Genomic DNA, 23,096 nt, shown 5'->3' with positions numbered 1-23,096 from the left:
CGAACCTTGATAACAGAACTAACAAACCAGGTAGAAATTAACATTTCGCATCACATCTCCCCTCCCTTAAAACACTAAGTCATATAAGCTCCCACGTCGCACGGTGAGTGGGACATCCCTCTCAAATTAAATGAGATAAAATCTATGAACTACAACAATTCTGAAGAGGACAAGTGGTGGGATTCTATTGGTAGGAGCATTAAAATTTGAATAACACTCTATTTACACCCTGTATTTAAATACCTGTTAGTAACATTGTTAGCAAAAATGTGGGTGTACAATATTTATGTGTGGATTTAAACTTAAATAATTCAAAACAAAACTAGTCATAAAAACCCAAGGTGACCAAACTTGTGGTACAAAAACCCCACACAAATGTTGGGATTCATTAAAACTCCATCTTAAACTAAATTGATACAAAAACTCCAAATTTTAAAAAATTGATACAGAACTTCCCAAATTTCAAAATTGGTTTCATCAAATTTTATGATGAAACCAAAAATTGGTTTCGTCAAATTCTATGAGGTTTCATCAAAATTTTGTTTTGTGGGGTTTTTGTGTTACTTTTGTTTTGGCGGGTTTTTTGTGGATGGATAGTGACACCTTTGGGGTTATAACTCGCGGACCTTAAATAATTACTTACACTTGGTTTACACCAAATACTTAACTGGACATTATTAACGTCATTTAGGTAGACAATACTTCTATCCAATGTTAACCCTAGCTGAGAAAACTTTCACATGCATAAGCTGTAGGTTTTTTTTTAAGCTTCTCAGTTTTGGTTTTCTTTTTCAATGAAAAACGATTGTGAAGAAGATAGCAGTTAACAACAACAAATCTGAAATCGAGAATCTGCAGTGATTGTTGGATCTGGGTTTTACTGGGTTCGATCTGAGATAGAATTTGGGGTCGTGGCAGATTTTTGGTTAATCATAATTGAACAAAAACAGTTGCGGTATTTTCTTAACAAACCATGGTTCTTCCCTGATTTCACAGGTAACATATTCCCTGCTTAGTTATTCTAAAGAAACTTTTGAATTTTTTCTCTCTATATCTTCCATTCAATTCTAGGGTTTCAGTTTAATGCGGGTTGTAATATTTTCAATTATTCTTTCCTCCAATTTCTCAAATTTTTTAATCGAGATGTGTTATGTATTCGTATAACTTGTCTTGATTTCGCATACAAAGTTAGGATGATCATCGCAGATAAACGATTGTTGTGGTCTCACTAGAGGGACACCAATACCTCCGGCATCATTCGAGGGACACCGAACCTCCCAACGATTACTTCGAGTGTAATCAAACTCCCAACAGAGAAGAACTCTCAAACTTTCATAATTCAATTCATAATCTTCATCATTATATTGGAACACATACATATATATAGCATCCTAGAAGAAACTACTTGCATAACTGCCTACTTCCATAACTACAAGATAACTACTCTTGTTTATCCAATAGTACAAGAACACACAAAATAGGCACATAACATTCCACCACCCATATAAACAACCTTGTACTCAAGGTTGTAAACGCCGATACTCTTTGCTTGATGAAGTTGTTGTCTGGTAGAAGTGTTTTCTGCTTATCAATCTTTTGTAGCTTTTCTTTTTGATCAAATGTTTTACTTTTTTCCAGTTAGGAGACTTATCACTATCAGTTACGTATAGTTCCATCCCTTCAGCATATCCATAACTCTTTCATTTGCCTTGAGGAAGACAACAAAGTTGATAAATCCGAACTTCAAAAAATGTAAATTCTTCATTGACTTCGTATAAACCGTCAAGAACCCACGTATCATGAAGTTTTAGTATCAACCACTGCATATTAACTTCAAGAGCACATGTCTTTACGGATTTCACCTTTTTCTTCAAGATATCGAAAACATGAAGTTCTGGAATGAAGTTCCAGTTTCGTTCCTTTTTGTGAAAAATAGACTAACAAATTACAAATACATCTCAGACCAAAAGTTAGAGAAAATTTACCAAAAGGAACTCTAGCATAAAATATTCTCTAAAGATTTGATGGAATATAGTTTTGACAACAGTGTTTTATGTTTTTGAAAGTCTTGAAAAAAATCAAGCAAATATATGACCGAGATTTCAACAAAAACAAACTTCCTCTGACTAACGCAACTTGGATTTTTTTTTTTTTAATCGAAAACAGAACCAAAACCCTAAACTTTAAACAAAATAAGATACTGTGATAGTTTAACCGGATATTGCCATGTTATGAAACAAAACACTTCATTGAAACAAACTTCAATAGTTGGAGCGGAAGAACAAAACCTGCTCTGCATATCAATTGTTATGTATTCGTATAACTTGTCTAGATTTCGCATACAAAGTGAAGATGATCATTGCAGATAAACGATTGTTGTGGTCTCACTAGAGGGACACCAATACCTCCGGCATCATTCGAGGGACACCAGACCTCCCAACGATTACTTCGAGTGTAATCAAACTCCCAACAGAGAAGAACTCTCAAACTTTCGTAATTCAATTCATAATCTTCATCATTACATTATATATATATATATATATATATATATATATATATATATATATATAGCATCCTAGAAGAAACTACTTGCTAACTGCCTATTTCCATAACTACAAGATAACTACTCATGTTTATCCAATAGTACAAGAACACACAAAATAGGCACATAACAAGATGTCAGTGAAGAAGAGGAGTTACAATTGATTACAAAGGAGGAAATTTGGTTTCGTTGTTTGACTGAGGTGATAAATGGCGCAGATTGATTGATAGTTGATTTGAGCTCTGTGCAGGGAAGGAGTTGTAATGCCTTAAAAATCAGAACCAACAGAGTACACAAGCGGTGTTTGCTAAAATGCCTAAATAAATTGATTAGTTTTTATGCTACTGTAAGGCTGCTGTTGCCGATTGAATGAGGGGTTCAATGCGTTTTGGTGATGTTAAATGTTCACTGAGCAGGCAGATGTCGTAACTTTTTATGGCGAAGTACTACTTTACTAGCATCCTTTTTGTATCAGTTTTTATGCAAGCCTTAAATAGTTAAGTTGTGATGAAATCACAGACGAGCCATACTATGTTGGAAAAACAATGGTTTGCATGATTGCTGAAGTGTTGGAAAAACAATGGTTTGCATGATTTCTGAAGTGTTTTTTTTCCTTCTAATTATAGTATTTGCAACATGAAGCACTGTAGCGGGAGATACACGTTTTGTTTAAGTTATTAACCTTTCCCATATCTTATATTTTGACTACTCTATTGCCTTGGCATATTGCACCGGAGTTGAGACAGTTGGGTGACTAAAACATTAAGATGTAGTTTATTGATAATAAATTAATGTCTTTTTTTTCTGTTGCAGGAATAAGATTTGAAGGAAATACTACAAATCTAGAGCTTGCTAATGCGTTGTATGCTAAACGAGCTAGCAAGACTATGTAATACTCTATTTTGTGCTTTTATTTTTGTACACTAAATTTCGTTGGGTAATAAAGTTTTTCATCAAAAAAGGAAACCAGTAGCAAGAAAAGGTTTAAGTAGGTAATTCAAGTACCTGAAAAAGTTGGTTTTACGATCCAATTTCATTGAAGTTTATTGGAATATATAGGAATTCCACGGAAAATTAACTGTAGAGGAGATCACTTAGATTCATAGTGGTTTACCATAATTATGCTGCTAACCCTGGGAAGAATGTGACCCTTAAGGAAAAACTTGGGTGACCCTTGAGGAAAAACTAACTTTTTTTTTTTTTTTGCTTGAAGCATTCTGTTTATGGATAATATATCTGTCAAAGTGAAGACCTAACTCTTTTGTGATCAAACTTAGGATGCTTGGACAGTTCATGGCATTATTGTCTATTGTGGATGCTTATGGCTTGCTTCTCTCGAAGTTGCAGCTGCAATGGCGATTCTGACAGCTTGGGTCAGTGGTGAATCTGAATTATGAGTTCTTGAGATTTCAGTTGAAGACAGAAATTTGCGGCAGTCAGATTGGGGAATGATGTTGATCTGAGTTTATTGTGGGGTTAGCTGATTAGCTTTGCAATCGGTGGACGGTGGTAAAAATGAGAATTGGTTGGTCAATAGACACATGAGGTGATGGATTGAATTTGCTGGTGGTAATGGGTTTTATCTACATGAGTATTGCAAGCTAATTGAAGACAAATTACTGATGCCGAAGAAAGTAATGGTTGTGTTGGATCGATGGGGTTAGATGAGTGTTTAGAGTTCAGGGAAGCTTTGATAGTGGAGATGTTCATAGTTACAACAATAAGTATGGGGATCTGATATGGGTATGTATCCGGAGTTAGAAGTGGTGAACCGATGGTGTTTGGATGGGAAATATTTGCAGGAACTGGTGGTTATTGTGGGTTCTTGGAATGGGCCGAAATTGGGTTCATTTTGAAAGGAATTAGTTGGCTGCAGGATTCTCAAACTAGTGCTGGTTGTTGGTACAGATTTTGGAGATTTTGGCTCAGTGAAGTGGGTTTGATGTTTGAGAACTATCTCAATAAATCAGACAGGGGAAAAGGCTTATTGACGGAGCTGTTGACATGGGTATGGCTGAATGCAGGGAAGGAGATGTGCATGAGTAAGAAGAATACAACAAATATGTTTCAAGAAAGTCTCGAAAAAGTTCTCATCTACATCACTGATCTGCATAATACATTCACCAGGTCTACAACAGACTTCGCTTGATGTATCAAGGAATGAAATTAGCAGCGTCAGTAAAAGAAAGATCTTATATGGTTAGTGTAATTAATTAATAAGTGCTTAAACTTATTAATTAAACCCAAATGCTAATTACTTTTTCCATCTCTACAAGAAAAGATCAGAAATGGAGAAAAGATTAAAAAAAAGATAAAAAAAATGCTTGCCGGCTTGGACTTTGTACTTATCGGGCTCTATTTTTATTGAACAAAGATTAAATAAAAATGCACCAGATGAAAAATCCCAAGCAACGGAGCGAAGCCGAGCCACGACATATTAAAGATTCATCGTGATGGGACGAGGCAAAGCCGAACGAAACCAAATAAAAATGGCAACTGCAAGATGAAACTTAGCTTATATAAAGACAACTCTCTTTATTGATGTTTAGAAAATCTCTCAAAACTAAACACAAGCTCTAATCTTGCTCATATGATCAACCACAACTTTGGTGATCATATATATATAGAATTATGAATTCATTTTCCTAGTCCTATTACCTTATTACATGTCTTTCTTTTTCTTAGAACTAGATGACTTCTAATTCCCTTAGGATTACATCAATTTCCTAATCTTGTCCTAACCAGCTTGTTAGTGACTTCTATGTTGAAGTTTAACCAACAAACCTGTGGTGGCGTAGTCATGTTTGAGATTTGACCTGATCAACAGTGTATGGCCATTGAAACCATTGAAACGTGTTCACAAGCGATTTTCATCCCATTTGCTGGTGGTTAAGAGACTTGAGAAGCATGATGTAAGCTCGAATTTTTAATATATATCGTTGATAAAATAGTTAAATACTCTGTTCGTTTTAGTTTACTTGGCTAAATTGGATTTTGCAAAAACTTGAAAGAAATTCAAATTAATTTCACATATACCATCAATTTTCAATTGATAATACCTTCTTACTCGGCCCAAATCAGATGTCAGATGATCGATACACATCCTGGTCGAAAAATATGAGAGAGAAACAGTCGTACAAAAATAGCCAAGAACGGGAATTCCCAAACAACATCAGGCAATCAAAAAATACTCAAAACCCAATCAGCCCACAATCATTTCGTAACAATCAAGATGAATCTCCAATAACTCTAAGTAACAGATTAAAATCTCTAAGATTGAAGAACAATATCCAGATTTCCAACATCCTTTCAAAAATTAAAACCATAAACAAACAACTTCGCAAACTAAAACCCAATATGGAAAAGCAAGAACAAGTTTCCTTCAACCATACCTTATCATCAAAGAAGATAAAAGTTAAATTCAAACACCCTTTCCCTCAATTATGTCTGAGTCCTCTTCCCTTAACTGTGCGTCCCTTCTCAGCTGTTTTTGAGCCCGACTTGTTGCTGGTTTTCCCCTTCCCCTGCTCATCTTCCATACTCTTCTCATCCTCCTGTTGCATCTCTCCCATGGTGTCTATGTCTATAACCTCTTGTCTCTGAACTATCGATGTTATGAAGGTTGGCCATGGAACTGGTATCGCATCACCGCCTCGACGAACTATGAAATCTATTTCCTCGGCAGGCACCCAAGTTTTGAAGATTGGTATTTTGTTCTGGGGTTCTTCTCTAACTCTGAATCTATGCATCCTTAGTTTCTTAAAGACCTCTCCGTTTTCTCTTTATCCTGTCTACTTGTTTGATTACAAGTTTCATAGATTTTTTATGGCTTTCACTTAAGCAGAATTTCAATCGTTTCTTCTTCTCAATTTACTTTTAACAAAGTTTTAATTTCTATGTTATTTCAATCTTTTAAAATCTCTAAATTCTCTGAATTTTCACCTTCTTTGTCTGGATATTGGTTTTCTCATCTGCTGGTTGAGTTTCCTTTGCTTTCAGGTGTTGATTCTCTGCCGGATGTTACCTTTGTCAGTGCTCCATGAAACCTACAACACCAGATTTTTTTGAATTTGGACCTTCGGAGATGGGCCTGCTCTAGTCACTTTCACTCTGATTCAGTTTCTGTCTCTTCTCTCGTCACTTCGTCCCATCCTAGAAAAAATCCAAATCCGTTGTTACTTGGCGTCCAAGATGCTAATACTTTGTTAGTCTTTCTGTGTTTGACTCAACAACCTCAAAGAAAAAATACAACCAACATTAATACAAAATTGTGGCTCCTGGAAAATGTCTGTTTCCTCTTGCCTTCCATCTCTATCTTCTCCCTGATGATAAAACAAAAAGGCAACAGAAATCTTTCAGCATGCATGAAGCTAATAAGAGAGAATCTTTGTACTTGCAATAGTCACATGTCTGGAAACCTTATCATCACTCTTCACATATCTCACCTACACACCACTAATAAACAACATTGCTCCCTCTGGAATATTTTCAAACCTATTCAGCTCTACTTAGTCATCTTTGAAGACACTCTTATACCTTCTAACCTATCTAAGATTCTTTTGATCAAAATTTCTTTTTATTTTTCCTGGAAATCTGTAGTTATGGCTCACCCTTCTGAGGAGTCTTCTGTAGATGAACTTACTGAAGCTACGCAAGCAAGTCAATTTCTCCATGATCCCCTAATGCTTGTGGTATTTCTTAATAGAGAGTCATTGAAACCTGAACAAGTCCAAGATGATAAGCTGTGTGCTGTTGGTAAACTTTATTGTAATCTGTTTGTAAATCACCAAGAAGCTCAATCATATGCTAGGAAATGGTGGAACCTTAAAAAACATATCATTGTCACACCATACCTGAAAAGAAAGAACCACTTTCATTTCCGTTTTCATCACCCAGTTGATATTCTCTCTGTCAACTACCCAAAACCTTGGCTGATCAATGAGTCTATGTTGTCAATCATTCAGATTCCTTTTGAAGGTGTTCATAAAATCAAAGAAGAAGATTTTGACAGAGTTACGATTAGCATCACCATGAAAAGAGTTCCTAATAACTACATAACATACAGTGCGCTGGAAGAAATTACAAGGCTAGCAGGGAAGATGTTGCTTTTCAAAGATCCATATGGTAGAGACTTTTATGAGAAGAATATTGAAGTCATGACAGAAATTAAAGTTGATCACATCCTTCCTTGTGGTACGCACTGCATGGTCGATGGAGTCAAGACATGGATAGATTTTTCTTACTCTCTTCACCCTTTTAAGTTTTGCCAATCCTGCAGAACCCTTGACCATTCAAGGAATAGTTGCACTCCAAAGAGAAGAGAGCTACTTGCTGCTAGAATTGCTTTAAGAACTAAGAAACTGGTTAACCCTGCGTTTAACCATCAAATCCAAATCTCAACTGAAGCTTCTCAACCACAAACCAACTCAGCCATAAAGTCTTCTCCTTTTATTAGAGCATCTCATAACTCTTTTGTTGTTCTTGCCTCTTCTTCAAGGAGAGATCAATACAACTCAGCTCATGATGCTCAAAAGACAAACACTTTGCTTATCCCCCAAACTTGAGTCTCAAGACGATTTCTCTGGCTCCAGTATCAAATCAGTTCATGGTAACAGCCAACAACAAAACGGTTAAGTTACAAACACAGAACTTTGAAGATTTTACTTACAACCCGTTCAAATCCCGGCCCACCACCAACAATATCTCTGAAGGACATACTAGTTCTAACCATTTGTATCCACCGGGTTTTGGCCCGCACCCAAATTTCTCCGCACCCACAATCTAACTAAACCCTTCAGCCTCCTCTAATCTCAGAAAATGGACTCGAAACAAAACCAAGAGCTCTGATATCTCTCCTCACCATTCTCCTTATGTGTTCTCTGATAATCAGATGGGAATTAAGAAAAGAAAACACAATCATGCTTCTGTTTCTTCTCAAGGAATACCCAAAAAAAGCACAGTTCCAGTTACCAAACCCATTCAATCTCAAAACCCTAACTTTTGGTCTACTGAGAATGTTAATAACAAAGATATCTCCAATCTCAACTTCCTATTAGGTTCCTCAGAAAAATCCCCTTTCACTGATAGTAGCAAAAACCCCATCAAAACCCAAAAGGCGATCAAAACTAGAAAGGTGAAGGTTCCGGTCAGAGGGAAAAGAGCTAAGGTATCAAACGGGGAGAAATCTTCACCTTCAAATCAATTGGAGACCACGAATGACCAGGTTAGTCTCTTCAAAATGATTAATTTTACCTCCGAAATGAATTTCCATAATCTCCCTTGTATCGATTATGCAACCCTAGAAACTGCCGGTTGTTATCCCTTAAATTTTCTGTGTTTTGCTTATCTTGTTGTTTCGTACTTTTAGCAATTTGTTAAGATTTTAGCCTGGAACTGTCAAGGACTAGGTCCTAAAAATACTAGACAACAATTAGAAAAACTTGTCTACTCCCAAAATCCTGATATTCTATTTCTTTCTCAAACAAAACATTTAAAACCTTTTGTGGAAAAAACTTTGAAGAAATCTTTGTTTTACAATTTTGCTTGTCAAGATTCTATTGGTAGTGTTGGTGGTCTGGTAGTTGCTTGGGGTAAGTTTAGGGGTGCACATATCCTACCCTTACCCGCCATCCTATCCTACCCGCCAGAATTTTTACCCGTATCCTATCCTACCCGCCATTTACGGGTAGGGTGACGGGTAAACACTATTTTATCCGCCGTCAAATGGGTAGGGTGACGGATAAAACCCGAAATTATCCTACCCTACCCGCCTAACATATGTAAAAGACCAAATAATTTATGTCCTTTCTTTTGTCTCGTGCCCATTGATTCGTTATTTTAAAAGAAACAAGGGGTAAATTGATTCGTTTTCATCTCCGACACTTACTTAACATTTCTCGTTTTCTTCCCATCGTTTTCTCCTTCAACCATTTCTTCAATAGAATCTCAGATTCTCAGGTAAATCTTTGAAGTATTAGAAATCAACCATGGCTTTGAGATTAATAGCTAGGGTTTTAGGATGATTCTTGTGAAGCCATAACGCAGAAGCATAAAACCCATCTTTATCTGATTTACCAGTACCTCTCACCTCTCAAGTTACATATCAACTTCAAAGATGTTAACGGATCTCGTTTAGAACCCTTTAATCGGTTGATTCAAGATAAGATCTAACTTCAAAGTTGATTTTGTTTCATTTTATTTTTTTCTGTTAAATTGATTGAAAAAATCGTAGGGTTTTACGATTTCATGCATGTTGCATGGTACGATATAATTTTTATGTGGGGTTGCTCATTTTGTTGTTAGGAAGTTAAGCTACTCAGATTGAACGAAAATTTACATAGAAAATTGATTTGGGTTCTTAACTCTAATCATTGTTTCTTCTTCTAGGGTAGGCCTTCTCCAATAGATGTTAAGTTCCAAAAAACAGCTGAAATTCAAACTGATAAGAGGAGGAAATTCGATAGTTCCACTAATTTTCTGTAAGTTTTACTGTGGATTTCTGTAAAATTCTTCTCATTTCCACTTAGGTTTATGAATGTCTAAGGTTTAGCTGTTTAGTGAGTTCGTTTCTTAAGATTCTTTGCTCATGCTTTAGGCCTTGATGAATATTTTGTCCTTAGTGGTTCCAGTTAAGATATGGGATAAAAAAAAATTATGTAAGTTAATTATTGGTTTTCCTCTGTCTGACTGAATTTGCAGAATCACCTGTATGGTAGACAAGACTCTAGAGATTTGGTGGACGATATATGATGTTGTAACAGTCCACTTAGCTTCAGTTAGCCTCCCACCCGAAGTTTTCTAAATATTAAGCAAACAATGTAAACCACTGGATTCCAGGCTCAATATTAAGAATTTGTTAGCATTTAATATGTGAACTACCTACTAAAATTTATGTCTATTTTTCTGAAATAGCTTGAGGCGCACACTAGAAGCTCGTCCTAATATTCGGTTTCAAACTACAGAAGTAAGTTATATGTTTACTTGTTCCTCAGCTCGTCATAATATTGAGTGTGACCTTACTTGCGGAGGATCTGTTTTATAAGCTCATAGTTGTGTATCCTTAAATTTTCATGTCTTAGACTATGACTCTTAGTTGTGAGGACAAAGCAGTCCGACAAATCCGACTTAGTTGAGATCATCAGGAAAAGTCACTAAACATGGTTTAGTTTGTGCAGGCTTAGTGTGAGGAAACATGGTTCAGATTACAGAAGTGATGTCAACGAGACCTCCTATTCCGTCTCAAGCTGCATCTCAATCTGTGCAACGAAGGGCCAGTGCGGTTGCATCTCTGCCACCTCCACCTCCACCATCTTCTCAACCTGAGGTCAGAGAAAGTATGAAGCGGAAGAGAACATCTTGGGTATGGGATCATTTCGAAAGGAGTGTTGATGAAGATGGTATTACATGGGGGAAGTGTAACTACTGTGAAGGTGGTAAATATAAGGCTGGTGGTAAGGATTATGGAACATCTAATTTGAACTGGCATTTGACTAAGCGTCAGAAGTATTTGGATATAGTAGAATCTGCACATCCTAGCAATCTGGGAGATCAGCAACGTATGGTTGGGGATACGTTTTATCAAGAAGCATGTAGGAGAGCCTTGATAAATTTCATAATCACAGATGAACAATCTTTCCGAATGGTTGAGGGTGAAGGGTTCATAGCATTTTGAAGGTATCTTGAGCCGAGGTTCAAACTTCCATCTCGAATGACCGTTTATCGTGATATATGCAGGTTGTTTGTGACTGAAAAGGCCAAGTTGGTGAACTATTTCAAGGTGAACAAGGTTAGAGTTTGTCTCACAAGAGATACTTGGACGTCCATTCAGAACTACAACTACATGGTAGTTACTGCCCACTTTATCGATGACCACTGGAAATTACACAAAAGAATCATATGTTTTTGTTTAATCACTAGTCATGGAGGTGAACATATTGGAAGAACATTGGAGAAGTGTTTGATCGAGTGGGGGCTTGAGAGAGTGTTCACCATCACTCTCGATAATGCATCTGCAAATAAAAAAGCAATAGGAATATGTCAAGGAGAGAGTTGTCAGTTGGGGATCATCAATTGTTGGAGGTAAACATTTGCATGTCAGATGTGCTTCCCACATATTAGCTTTAGTTGTTAAGGATGGGTTGAAGAAGTATAATACTTCAGTGGCAAGAATCAGGTCAGTGGTTAAATACGTCACAGTCTCTCCTGCTAGGATGAAGAAGTTCTTGGAAGTTGTATTTGACGAAAGAATTGAGTATAAAAAGGGATTAATATTAGATGTAAAAATAAGATGGAACTCCATTTTTTTGATGTTGGATTCCGCGGAAAAATATGAAAAATCCTTTATAAGGCTAGCACGGTCAGATAAAGCATTTCGTGAGAGGTTGATCTTCGATATTCCCGATGAACCAGAAATGGGTGTTAATATTGATGCTATTGAAAGTACAGATGTTCCCGATGAATATGAATCTACTTCATCTTATTATGATGCTCCTGAAGAACCCGTAGCTGGTCGGAGAAAAGCCAAGAAGAAAAAGCCTCGTGTGCATGCTCCTGAAAAGTATGATTGGGCTAATGCTCGAGTCCTAGTTCAGTTTTTACAGGTATTTTATCTTTCTTTATCAACCATTTTAGAACTGATTGCATGAAACAAAACAAGGTCTGAAACTTAAAACTGATTGCATGATACAAAACAAAGTCTGAAACCAGTAGATGGATTGTAGACTGCGATAGTCAAGGTGGTTAGTCTTAACTTTTGTTGATTACTCGTGAATCTTACCTCGTCTGTCACTTGTCAGTAGTACAAGATCTTCAAACTAGTATCACACTGGGTCCATTCCTATGGTCCATTGTAAAAAAGAAATGGACTTTTGTTGTTTATTTCTTTCATTACCTTTACTGCAATGTAGTTAGTTTTGTCACTAAGGTTGAATTTATCACTAGGAATAACCCTATCTCAATATATGAGTTACTGTAGTGTTGCTCTTTACACCATCCATGACCTCTTTAGGTATTAGTTTACATTGTGGATGCTTAAAATGTGAATTAATTAATTTGCTTCTTTTTTCATGTATGATTTTTGGCAGTTCATGAATTATTAATTGTGTTCATTTTGAAGTGCAATGTACTGATTTTGTTGTTTGTTCATGTTTGGAATGTATAACATTGCATTTATCTATGCTAGTATGTTCTGGAATATATGCTTCAGAGTGTGAAGTGTAATCATTGGGAAACTCACATTTGACGCATGTTCATATCCTTGTAATTGAAATTTCTCATTCCAAGTGTCTGTGTTTGTGACTGTGTCTTGTTAGAATAGCATAGTTTGAATGGTACAGGCCCTGCAGGGTGTTATTATTGTACATGGTTTAATATGCATTATCAACTGGAGAAAATTTATTGCAAGTTTTGCTATGACAACATCCATCTCTATGGACGCAACTGTCGATAACAATTAGTACTGTATCTACAGGTATTTTTTGAAGCCACTGTTGAGTTTTCTGGTTCTACGTATGTCACTTCGCATACATTTTTGGCGGAAATTTGTGATGTACGTGGAGAGTTATACGAATGGAAAAAAGCTCATTATGATCCTCACTTAAGCCATATGGGCGAGAAGATGTTACTTAAATACAACAAGTATTGGGGTGAGTATAAAAACATGAATCCTTTATTGTTTATTTCTGTGCTTCTTGATTTAAGAGAAAAAGAACGTGGACTGCAAGTAATACTAGAAGACTTGATTATGCATGATATTCCTTGGATGAAACAAAGATTGGTAAAAAATTGGTTAGATAAAGTGAAAGAGGAATTTAATGAATTATATACAGCTTATAAGGCAGAATATGCAGGTGTAGGAAGTGTGTTAGCCTCGTCAGAATCTGTAGGTGAAACTGGTGGTATTCCTAGTCAAGAGAGCTCTAGTTCTAGTTCTACGTTACATAGAAAGAAAGATATAAGTCCCACAGAGAAGAGCGTAAAAACCAGTTGTCTACAATGGAGGATTTTGAAAAGTCAGAGGTGGAAAGATACTTATCGGAGCAGATTTAATCACCAACAAAAGACAAGAAAGAAGGTTCAAAGTTTGATATATTGACTTGGTGGAAAAGCAATGCCGCAAGGTTTGATATTCTGTCACTTATAGCAAGAGACATACTCGCTATTCCCTTCTCTTCAGTTGCAAGTGAATCTGCTTTCAGTACTGGAAAGCGAATACTTGGTCATTTCTGTTGTTCTTTAAGACCCCGAACTGTGGAAGCATTGATTCTCCTACAGAACTGGTTGAGGACGCTGATTTATATGGATCCATCTACACTAGGAGCTGAAGAGAAGGAGGATGACGTCTTAGAGTCAGGTATGGAACTTGTTGTTAGTATATTGCATGAATAAATGTATGAATTTGAGTGCATTCAATCATATTCATAGTCAAATGGTAGTTTCAGGGTTTATCAAAGATACATATGCATCAAGTAGAATCGTGCATTTTTCTCAACTGCTCAATTCATCCATTCAAACCATCTTTTTCACATTGTAAATCAGATTGAAAACTCAAATGGGTTTACTTGGAATGTTTTTATGAACTGAGTTCGCCTAATATTGATTACTGTAGTAATATAACAGGTATTGGCTTTCTAGGGTGTGCACAGTCCTTGACCCTTCTTGAAGCACGCGGGTGCGAACTTACACCAGAAGGGTTTCATTTTATACATCTAATGAATAGTTGTTTTTCTGGATTTTAATGAACTGTCACAGGGGCTTTACCCCATAAATTTAGTTAAACTTTTCCCCCTATGCTAGTTTAGTGTACAGCAGGCACCAGGCACATAGTATAATTTCAAATAGAACATTGGTAAACATTAGTCTGCAGTTCTTGTACCTCCTTGAGAAGTTTTCGGGTATACCTACCTTGTCAAAATTACTGTCTCGATTTTTTTTTTGCAATTTGTACAATTAATCACTTCCACATTGTGTTTCATGCTTCCCTTGCTTCAGACTCTTGTTGTTGATGGTCTTTGGATAAGCTTCAGTGTATACAATGCAAAAAAATTAGAATCTCTCTTAACTATGAATACTTATCCTTAACCACTCATGTTTCAACTGTTGTTATGCAGATTTATTTGGTGATCTTAGTATGTATTACATCCTCGTAGATGATGATTGAAGAAGAAGGTCATATGAAGAGCTTTTGGTGATGATATTGCTATATGAAGAACAAGGTTACGTGAAGAACATGATATTTCTTGAGACTACAAATGGATTTGTGCCTGGCAGGATGTTTTTGTCTGTTCATTTTTCCCTAGTTAGATTGGCAGTACCATTGGGTACATATTTAGATAGGCTGTTGCAAGATTATTCTTTTTCTATTTTGCTTTTTGGGAAACACTTTTTGTATACACAGTCAAGGTAGTAACTATGAACCACAAAGTCCAGAACATAGTAGAAAGTAGGAACCAGAACATAGTAGAAAGTAGGAACCAGAACAGGAAAAAAGACGATTATACCCGCTACCCTATCCTACCCGACCCGCCAAATAATGGGTCGGGTAGGATCTTACCCGTTTAATGGCGGGTAGGGTGGCGGGTAAAAAATTTCTTACCCGCCATTTAGCGGGTAGGGTGGCGAAATAGGCCATATCCTACCCAGCCTACCCGTTTTGCAGCCCTAGGTAAGTCCATTAAACTTAGAGTCTTACACATTGACATTAATCAAGTTAACTATGGCATTTGGGATGAGAACTCTAAAACTGAATGGATCCTCACTTGTATGTATGGCAGTCCTTACAAGGATAGTAGAAGACATGAATCCTGGAATTTAGTTAACCAAATGGGGGATTCCATGTTTACTCCTTGGTTAGTCCTAGGTGACCTTAATGTTATCCTGAATAAAGATGAGAAAAGAGGGGGTAATCCTCCTAATGGTGCTGACATTAGGAAGTTTTCTGCCATGTTCAACAATTTGGGCCTTAAAGATCTAGGATTTATTGGTTTCCCCTTTACTTGGTCTAATCACCAAGAGGGTGATTGTCACATAGAAGAAAGACTTGATAGGGGATGGCAAATGGGAAATGGATTACTCAATTCCCAAATGCTATCCTTAGACATTTAAATCACTCAGGGTCTGACCACTCTGTTGTTCTTCTTAATACCTATATCCCCTGTCAGAATGGATCAAAACCATTCAAATTTTTTGGTTTATACCAAGATGAACCAAAGTGTAGAGATATTATTAAGTCTTCCTGGGAACAAAACTTCAGTGGCTCTAAAGCTTTTGTTCTTGTTAGTAGGCTAGCCACTGTCAAAAAGAGAGTTAGTTTGTGGAACAAATTTGAATTGGGGAAAATAAAATACAACTTAGCTATATTAAACAGAAAATTTGATGTTATCGTGGAGTCCCCTAACATGAGACTTAATGATCACAATTTTATTGCTACTAAATTAGAAATCCAAAAACTTAATGATTATGAGGAGGAATTATGGAAAATAAAAGGTAGAGACAATGTTATAAAGCTAGGTGACAGGAATACCCACTACCTTCATCAAAATTCCATTATAAGACAAAGGAGAAACAACATCCAGGGTCTTTATGATAGTAATAACACTTGGATAGAGGGTAGGAATAACATAGCCAACTGCTTGACTGTTTACTTTGAAACTTTATTAACAACCTCTTGTCCTGTCATAAATACTGATATAGTTAACCTAGTTCCTCCCTCCATTACTGATTGTGAAAATGTTAAACTCATGGAACCTCCTACTGAAGTTGAGAGTCATGATCCTCTGTTTGGTATGCCACCTAATTCTAGCCCTGGCCCTGATGGCTTCCCGGCTTGTTTTTTCAAAAAAAAATGGAATTTAGTGAAAAATATGTCATAGAAACTGTTCTTGCTCTCTTTAATAGTGGCCACATGTTAACTAAATTGAATGCAACTTGTATCTCCCTCATTCACAAGATCCGCTATCCTACAGGGACTAGTGATTATAAACCCATTAGTCTATGCAATATTGTGTATAAAATCATTTCTAAGGTCATAGCAAATAGAATAAAACCATTCCTTGACAGACTTATCTACCCATATCAGTCTGCGTTTGTTAAGCAACGTCTTATCTCAGACAACATTCTTGTTGCTCATGAGATAATTCATGCTATGAGAAAGAAAAGAAAAAGCAATACTGATTTCATGGGTCTAAAGATATATATGTCTAAATCTTTTGACCGTGTGGAGTGGAATTTTCTTATTGTTGTTCTCCGTAGGATGGGGTTCTGTGAGGCTTGGTGTAATCTTATTTACCAATGCATTAGTACAAGTCAGTCTGCTATCATGTTAAATGGCATGCAAGCCTTTCAAACCTTCTCGTGGTCTGAGACAAGGGGATCCTTTATCCCCTCATCTATTTATTCTCTGCATGGAATCCTTCTCTAGGACTCTCTCTAATGCAGAAGAAAATGACTCTCCTCTTTTCACAGATGACTGTTTAATCTTTGGAAAAGCTAACATTACTCAAAGCCAAAACCTTTTGAAAATCCTAGAAGACTATGGGAACACCTCTGTGCAGATGATTAATTTTTTTAAGTCTGGAATTTTTTGTACTCCCCACATCCCTAATAGAAAAGGCAGAGACATAATCAACATCCTTAAGGTTAAAAATATTAGACTGAATGATAAATATTTAGGAGGACCTCTTTTCACAAATAAATCAAAAGTGGCTTTCTTTGACAACCTCTATGATAAAATGGAGGGTAGATTAAAAGGCTGGAAGAGTGAATCCATGTCTCCTCCTGGTAGAGGCATTATGGCTAAAGTTGTGCTTGAGTCTGTCCCTATTTACTCTATGTCTACTTTCATCTTACCTAAAACCACGGGTAAGAGAGTTTCGAACATAATAAGGGATTTTTGGTGGGGTAAATTAGGGCCAAAAAAAGGTTGCTATTTAACTGGGTGGAGGGGTTTATGTAAAACAAAAGAAAAATGTGGGAATGGTCTTAAAAAACTTGATCTTATGAATTTATCTTTGATTGCCAAGAATGGGTGGAGGTTATTCCACCAGCCCAATTCTGTTTTTTCAAAAACCATGAAAGGGAAATATTTTCCTACCACTAATTCTTTCTATGCTACTTGCAATGATGGCTCTTCCTGGGACTGGAAAGAGGTTTATAAAGGTCTCATGCTTATTAAGGAGTTTAGCATCAATCTGGAAAATAGGAAATGCTTGTCAGGTCAATATCCGAAAAGATGACTTGGTTTTGGATGATGAAGGTAGACCTATCAGTCTATCTAGAGCAGGTGTTCACAATGTTTTTACCCTAGTTAAGGACTTAATGAATAATACTGGTTGGAACTTAGAGATTCTTAATTATCTATTTGATTGGGAAATTGTTAGCAAAATATTAACCATCACTCCTAGGAGAGACACTGAAGATGTTTTAAGATGGATTGATAATCCTCAAGGTATCTTTTCTAGTAAATATCTTTACAATCTCCTCGACAAGAAGTCTTCTCAACCTACTGATATTTTAGCTAACAAAATTGGGGACTTACATGTTATTCCTAGAGCTAAGTTCTTTACTTGTAAAATGAAAAACAACCTATTACCTTTTAGTGGTCTTCTGGATAGGTATAGTTATCATGTTAATCCCATTTGCACCTTGTGTAACAGCCATATTGAAACTGGGGAGAACTCTCTTATGTACTGTAGCTTTGCCAAAGCCGTTTGGGCTCATTTCTCTATCAATCTTGAAATAACGTGTAATGATTTTAACAATTTATCTGATTGGTGCAATAGTTGGTTTTCTAGAAGATTTCCTCCAACTCAATGGGGGTCTTGGTCTAGTATGTGCGCTACCATTTGTTGGTATGTTTGGAAAGTACGGTGCGACTCAGTTTTCATAAATGTTAAACCTTACCCTAGATACATTGGATCCCAGATCCTTAGTCATCTGCATGTGAACATTCAGCACCTGCAGGGAGCCAATACTGGTATTGATACTAGGAGTGATGAAGCAGGGAACCAAACCGCAAACTCGAATATATCCTTTGCCTATAATTTTGTTACGGGGCTTACAGGGATTGGTGTTTGTATATTAGGTCCAACAAGAGATACCATCGGCAGGAAAACCAGAGGATGCAGGACTCATAGCAGGGAAGAGGGGGACTGCTTAGCTGCTCAGGATGCTCTGGATTGGGCGTCTCAACTTAATTGCAGAGTCTTCAACTTAGTGGGTGATAACAAAAATCTCATCAAGGCAATGCAAGGAGAAAATAGAAACACAGGAGGACTAATGAAATGCTAGACAAATTAATTTTGAATTTAAATTCTTTTGAACAAGTTATATGTAAGCACATTAAGCATGGTAGCTCTTCTGATCAACAAAAACTGTCTAGTCGGGTTGAGATCCCAAAGTCCTCAAGTGTGGGAGTCATCTACTCTTATTTCCTTTTGTTAGTTAACTCTTTTTATTTAAAAAAAAATCAGATGTCAGATTGTTTTTTTTTTTTTTCGATTTCAAAATTTTGATTTGAGGCCTTAGTCGGCTCGTATATTTGACTTAGAGGCGTCACGAGCAAGTACATGATGCATTTGACTCGTGTAAATACAACATCCACACGGTTACGTTTGGACTTCGCTGTATTACGTTCGTTGTAGTTTACAACTTGAATTTTTAATGTTTAATTAGTCTATTATGCGAATATGCGTTTGGAGTTCTCTCAATTTAATTGAAGTATCAATGTCTTTCAATCAGTCTAAAGAATATTCGGAAAACGGGTTATTTGTCAAAATATTTTTTAAACGTGGTTCAAATGGACGAGTAAAAATTAGTATAGGTGAAATGGACACAATTTTGTGAAGAATATTTGGCAAAAAATATTGTTCTTAATAGCCTTTCGAGCACGATATAATAACAAGAGCTTAACTTAGAAACTAGTTGTGTAATTCAGGCCATAGGTAGTAAAAAAAAAGATGCCGCCAGAATCTGAGAATGAGGAGAAAATCAGATACTCTGTCTGGATACGTAAATCATATTCCTACTTCAACTAAGACAAAGAAACCATAATGTTTTCGTCATCATCAAACGAAAAAGAATTAATCAAATTTCCACCTCAAAAGAGGCTGGAAAAAAAAAAATTTACATCAAGAACCAACCCTAGAGGGCTTTAAAACAACAACGGCTGAGAAAGTGGTGGTGGTGATGGTTGTGGATGCTGGTGGTTGCGGGGTGCACATGTAGTTGACATGATCTGCTGTTCAATCAAACCTCGCACGATAACGAACTCGTCGACATCACAAGGTAAAGTTATGTTGCCTTTGTGACGAAACCCATACACTTCTTCAGCTTCATTCAGTAAAACCATGAATTTTGGATGATTCAAATAAGTAATTGGGATTACAAATCTTTTTTCTTTTTGACCAACTAATACTGCCACACATCCTCTTGGAACACGAGGATGATGATGATAATTATCTCCACACATCATCTCTTATATTCCAGATAACAAATTAAAAACTGCGAAAACCTTAGCTTCCAAGAAAATATATAAAGAGGGACAGACAGATTGTTGTGTGTTTCGAAGAGAGAGGAGTGTATATATATATAGAGATGAAAATCTCCCCTCCTAATTTTATATCCTAATAGTATGTGGATTTTTATTTCTTAAAGAATTAAGGAAAGGCATGGGGGCGCGTATTTTACTAGGGTTCGGAAATGCATCACGTTGCCGGAGCCCTTTTTGACAAGCATGATGTAAACTTCGCTAAGATATATATGGTTGACGAAATAATCAGATACATAAAAAGAACAAAAACTTGGTTAAATGCCTGCTGCCTGATAGAGACTCTTTGCCCTTTCTAGCACTAAAATTGACCGTGGAAAAAGAAGAGAAAACAAATCAAGTACTATCGGCAGCATATTTAGAGGGAGGAAGGTCTATCCAAACTTATACGAGGGAATCAGAAATGCATGCCTCCCTCCTGCCTAAATAAGTCGAAGAAGATTTTAATTTTCTATCTCCCTTCTTCATTTGGGCATATGGTTCATCGATGTTAGTTTCTTAGTGCCGACGAGTTTCTAACTCACTCAGGTTATCAAGAGCCAAGGAATTTACCACTTGCATCATGAGCAGGTAAGTTTGAAACAGAAAATGAAGCGTAACTAGACAAGGTCCAGGTACATGATGCATTTAACTCATGGGTAAAAATAACAGCCACCAGGTTACGTTTGGACTTGGCCCAATGACGTTTGTTATTGAAATTTGTTTACCAACTTGAATTCTTAATGTTTAATTAGTCTATTATGAGAATATATGTTTGGAATTCGCTCAATTTAATTCGAATATCAATGGGGTTTTCAGTCAGTCCATAGGGGATATTTGGCAAAAAAAATATTCTTTTTGAGCACGTTATAAGCACAAGAACTGAACTTAGAAACTAGTTGTGTAATCAGATCAGATGCTCTGTATACGTAAATCACAATTCATTTCCAAAAATAGCAACACAATCTTTTGTAGATTGACCACGCAGGTTACCGAACTCGCTCTTTAATGGAGGTTTTAGTCGTTCAGTAAACAGATATGTCACCGAACTTTGTTTATAGAATTTACATAGTAATATTCGGTTGGCTCGCAAACTTTAACCCAATAGCATATCTAACCGAACTCCACATGTATGCAATTAGTGAAGAGTTCGGTTTGTCAAGATTTTTTGCGAACAAACCGAACAGAGTAGTCAAAGTTCGGTTAAATCATAACTCAACATAGTGGGAAAAATAACACAGTTCGGTTACATTATTTTATTTATTTTTGGTATTATGGGTATTATGGGTAGAGTTCGGTTACTAACTGGTTTTATAATTTTTTGCGAACCAACCGAACACAATATATTGGTTTTACATGAGGAGTTCGGTTAAAACTATTTTTGCGAACCAACCGAACACAATATATTGGTTTTCAATGAGGAGTTCGGTTAAAACTATTTTTTGTGAACCAACCGAACTCGGAGTTCGGTAACGAAAAAATAAATTTGTAATAACCGAAGTGTTCTTCGTGTTCTTGGTTTCAGAATGTTCGGTTACAAAACTAGTTTTTTTTAAACTAGTCCTAACCGAACATGCCACTTTAACTTCCATTTAAACCATATTTTGGTGATTTCTACTTAATTTACCCAATGATTTGATGATTTCTACTCAATTTACCCTATCAAAAACCAAATTAAAAACGATTGATGGGTTTCCCAATCGAACGAGGAACGTCAAGGAAAGAGATAAGAAGAAGAGAATATTTTTTTTTCAAAACTAAAAAATTTCGATTCCCCTCCAATTTTTGTTTTTGATTTTGATTTTGGTTAATAGATTCATTTAAATTAGATGTATATGATTAGATTTATATAGTTATTAGGTTAGTTTTAATTTAAATTAAAATAAAAGGGTAAATGTGTATTTACCTAACTTTAGGACACCCCTTATAAGTATAGGGAGGTTGGCCTAATAAGACCATGGTCCCTAAAAAATAGTTCTTAGTAAGAGCTTAATGCATGGGCTCATTTAGCAAGTCACAATGCAATATGGGCTTAAAGAGTGCGTTTTGAGAAGTCACGCCATAATGGGCCTAATAATAAGCATTCATAAGCAATGGATTTGGGGACGGAAATCTAAAGATTTAAAGGCCTAGACAAATAAAACCTCCACATAGAACGGTGAGCAAACCCTCGCTTTTTATTGGCTTAAATAGGCCTGTTTTGAGTTTTGTGAAATGAGAGTTTTGATGATGACACTTGATAATGTATGATTGGTTTAAAAAGTATAGGAAAGAGATTAAAAAAAGGAAATCGGATTCAGTTTGGAAATAATGATGTGATAATATTTAGGCGAGGACACTTGGCAACGTATGATTAGTTTAAAAATTACAAACTTAAAAGGAAAACCTAACTTACCGTGTTTAGAATTTTATGGAAGTTCAAATTCGATTTGGGAATTGAATAACTACTATATTAGGACACTTTTTTCCAAATTAATATATATATATAGGAGGAAAAAAATCTACAAATTTTCTGCGAAAATAAAAAGAAAAAAAAAATAAAATTTGCACTATTCTGCACTTATTTAATATATTTTTTCCGCCACACCAAATCAAAAATACATTGCCACGGGGTGGGGCGAAGCCCTACGCACACCAAATTAAAAATGCATTGCCACGGGGCAGGGAGAAGTCCCGCGCATACCAAATCAAAAATGCATTACAACGGGACAGGGAAAAGCCCCGGGCACACCAAGTTAAAAGGAAAAAAATAAAATCTGCACATATTCTCCACCTATTTAATGTATTTTCCCTGCCACACCAAATCAAAAGTGCATCGCCACGGGACAGGGCGAAGCCCCGCGCACACCAAATCATAAATGCATTGCCACAGGGCGGGGCGGGGCGGGATGAAGCCCGCGCACACCAAGTTAAAAGAAGTGCCCGGTGCATAGCACGGACACAAATTTAGTACCTCTTATTTTCATAACTCTGCCAGAACCAGATATAGAAGGAATAGAGTGGAGAATATAAAAGATACCCATGACATTTGGT

General features: G+C 36.4%; 1 protein-coding gene across 3 annotated transcripts; it reads left to right on the top strand.

The window, feature by feature from the left end:
- Nucleotides 1–10,472: 10,472 nt before the first annotated feature.
- On the top strand, nucleotides 10,473–14,691 carry LOC113302136. Of its 3 annotated transcripts, XM_026550985.1 has the most exons (5): nucleotides 10,473–10,505; nucleotides 10,717–12,141; nucleotides 13,011–13,185; nucleotides 13,390–13,892; nucleotides 14,650–14,691. In XM_026550985.1, exons 2-4 carry the CDS (start codon nucleotides 11,752–11,754, stop codon nucleotides 13,632–13,634), a joined length of 810 nt encoding a protein of 269 aa, XP_026406770.1. In that variant the 5' UTR covers nucleotides 10,473–10,505; nucleotides 10,717–11,751; the 3' UTR covers nucleotides 13,635–13,892; nucleotides 14,650–14,691. The 3 variants fall into 3 exon arrangements, with proteins under 3 accessions (XP_026406770.1, XP_026406768.1, XP_026406769.1); XM_026550983.1 differs by having other exon boundaries at nucleotides 13,011–13,892; XM_026550984.1 differs by lacking the exon at nucleotides 14,650–14,691 and adding an exon at nucleotides 14,159–14,211 and having other exon boundaries at nucleotides 13,011–13,892.
- Nucleotides 14,692–23,096: the final 8,405 nt, after the last annotated feature.

Source organism: Papaver somniferum, chromosome 8 (genome assembly GCF_003573695.1).
Source record: "Papaver somniferum cultivar HN1 chromosome 8, ASM357369v1, whole genome shotgun sequence".
NCBI classification, from domain to species: Eukaryota; Viridiplantae; Streptophyta; class Magnoliopsida; order Ranunculales; family Papaveraceae; genus Papaver; species Papaver somniferum.
Note: the sequence above shows the minus strand (reverse complement) of the source record. Positions and strands in the feature narration are given on the sequence as shown.

What these genes read in the sequence shown, in the direction of transcription:
- LOC113302136 (XM_026550983.1), top strand. Translation starts at nt 11,752, where the DNA reads ATGAAGAAGTTCTTGGAAGTTGTATTTGACGAAAGAATTGAGTATAAA. An exon ending in TCCTAGTTCAGTTTTTACAG is followed by an intron (nt 12,142 to 13,010) that starts GTATTTTATCTT and finishes CTGTATCTACAG; the next exon opens with GTATTTTTTGAAGCCACTGT.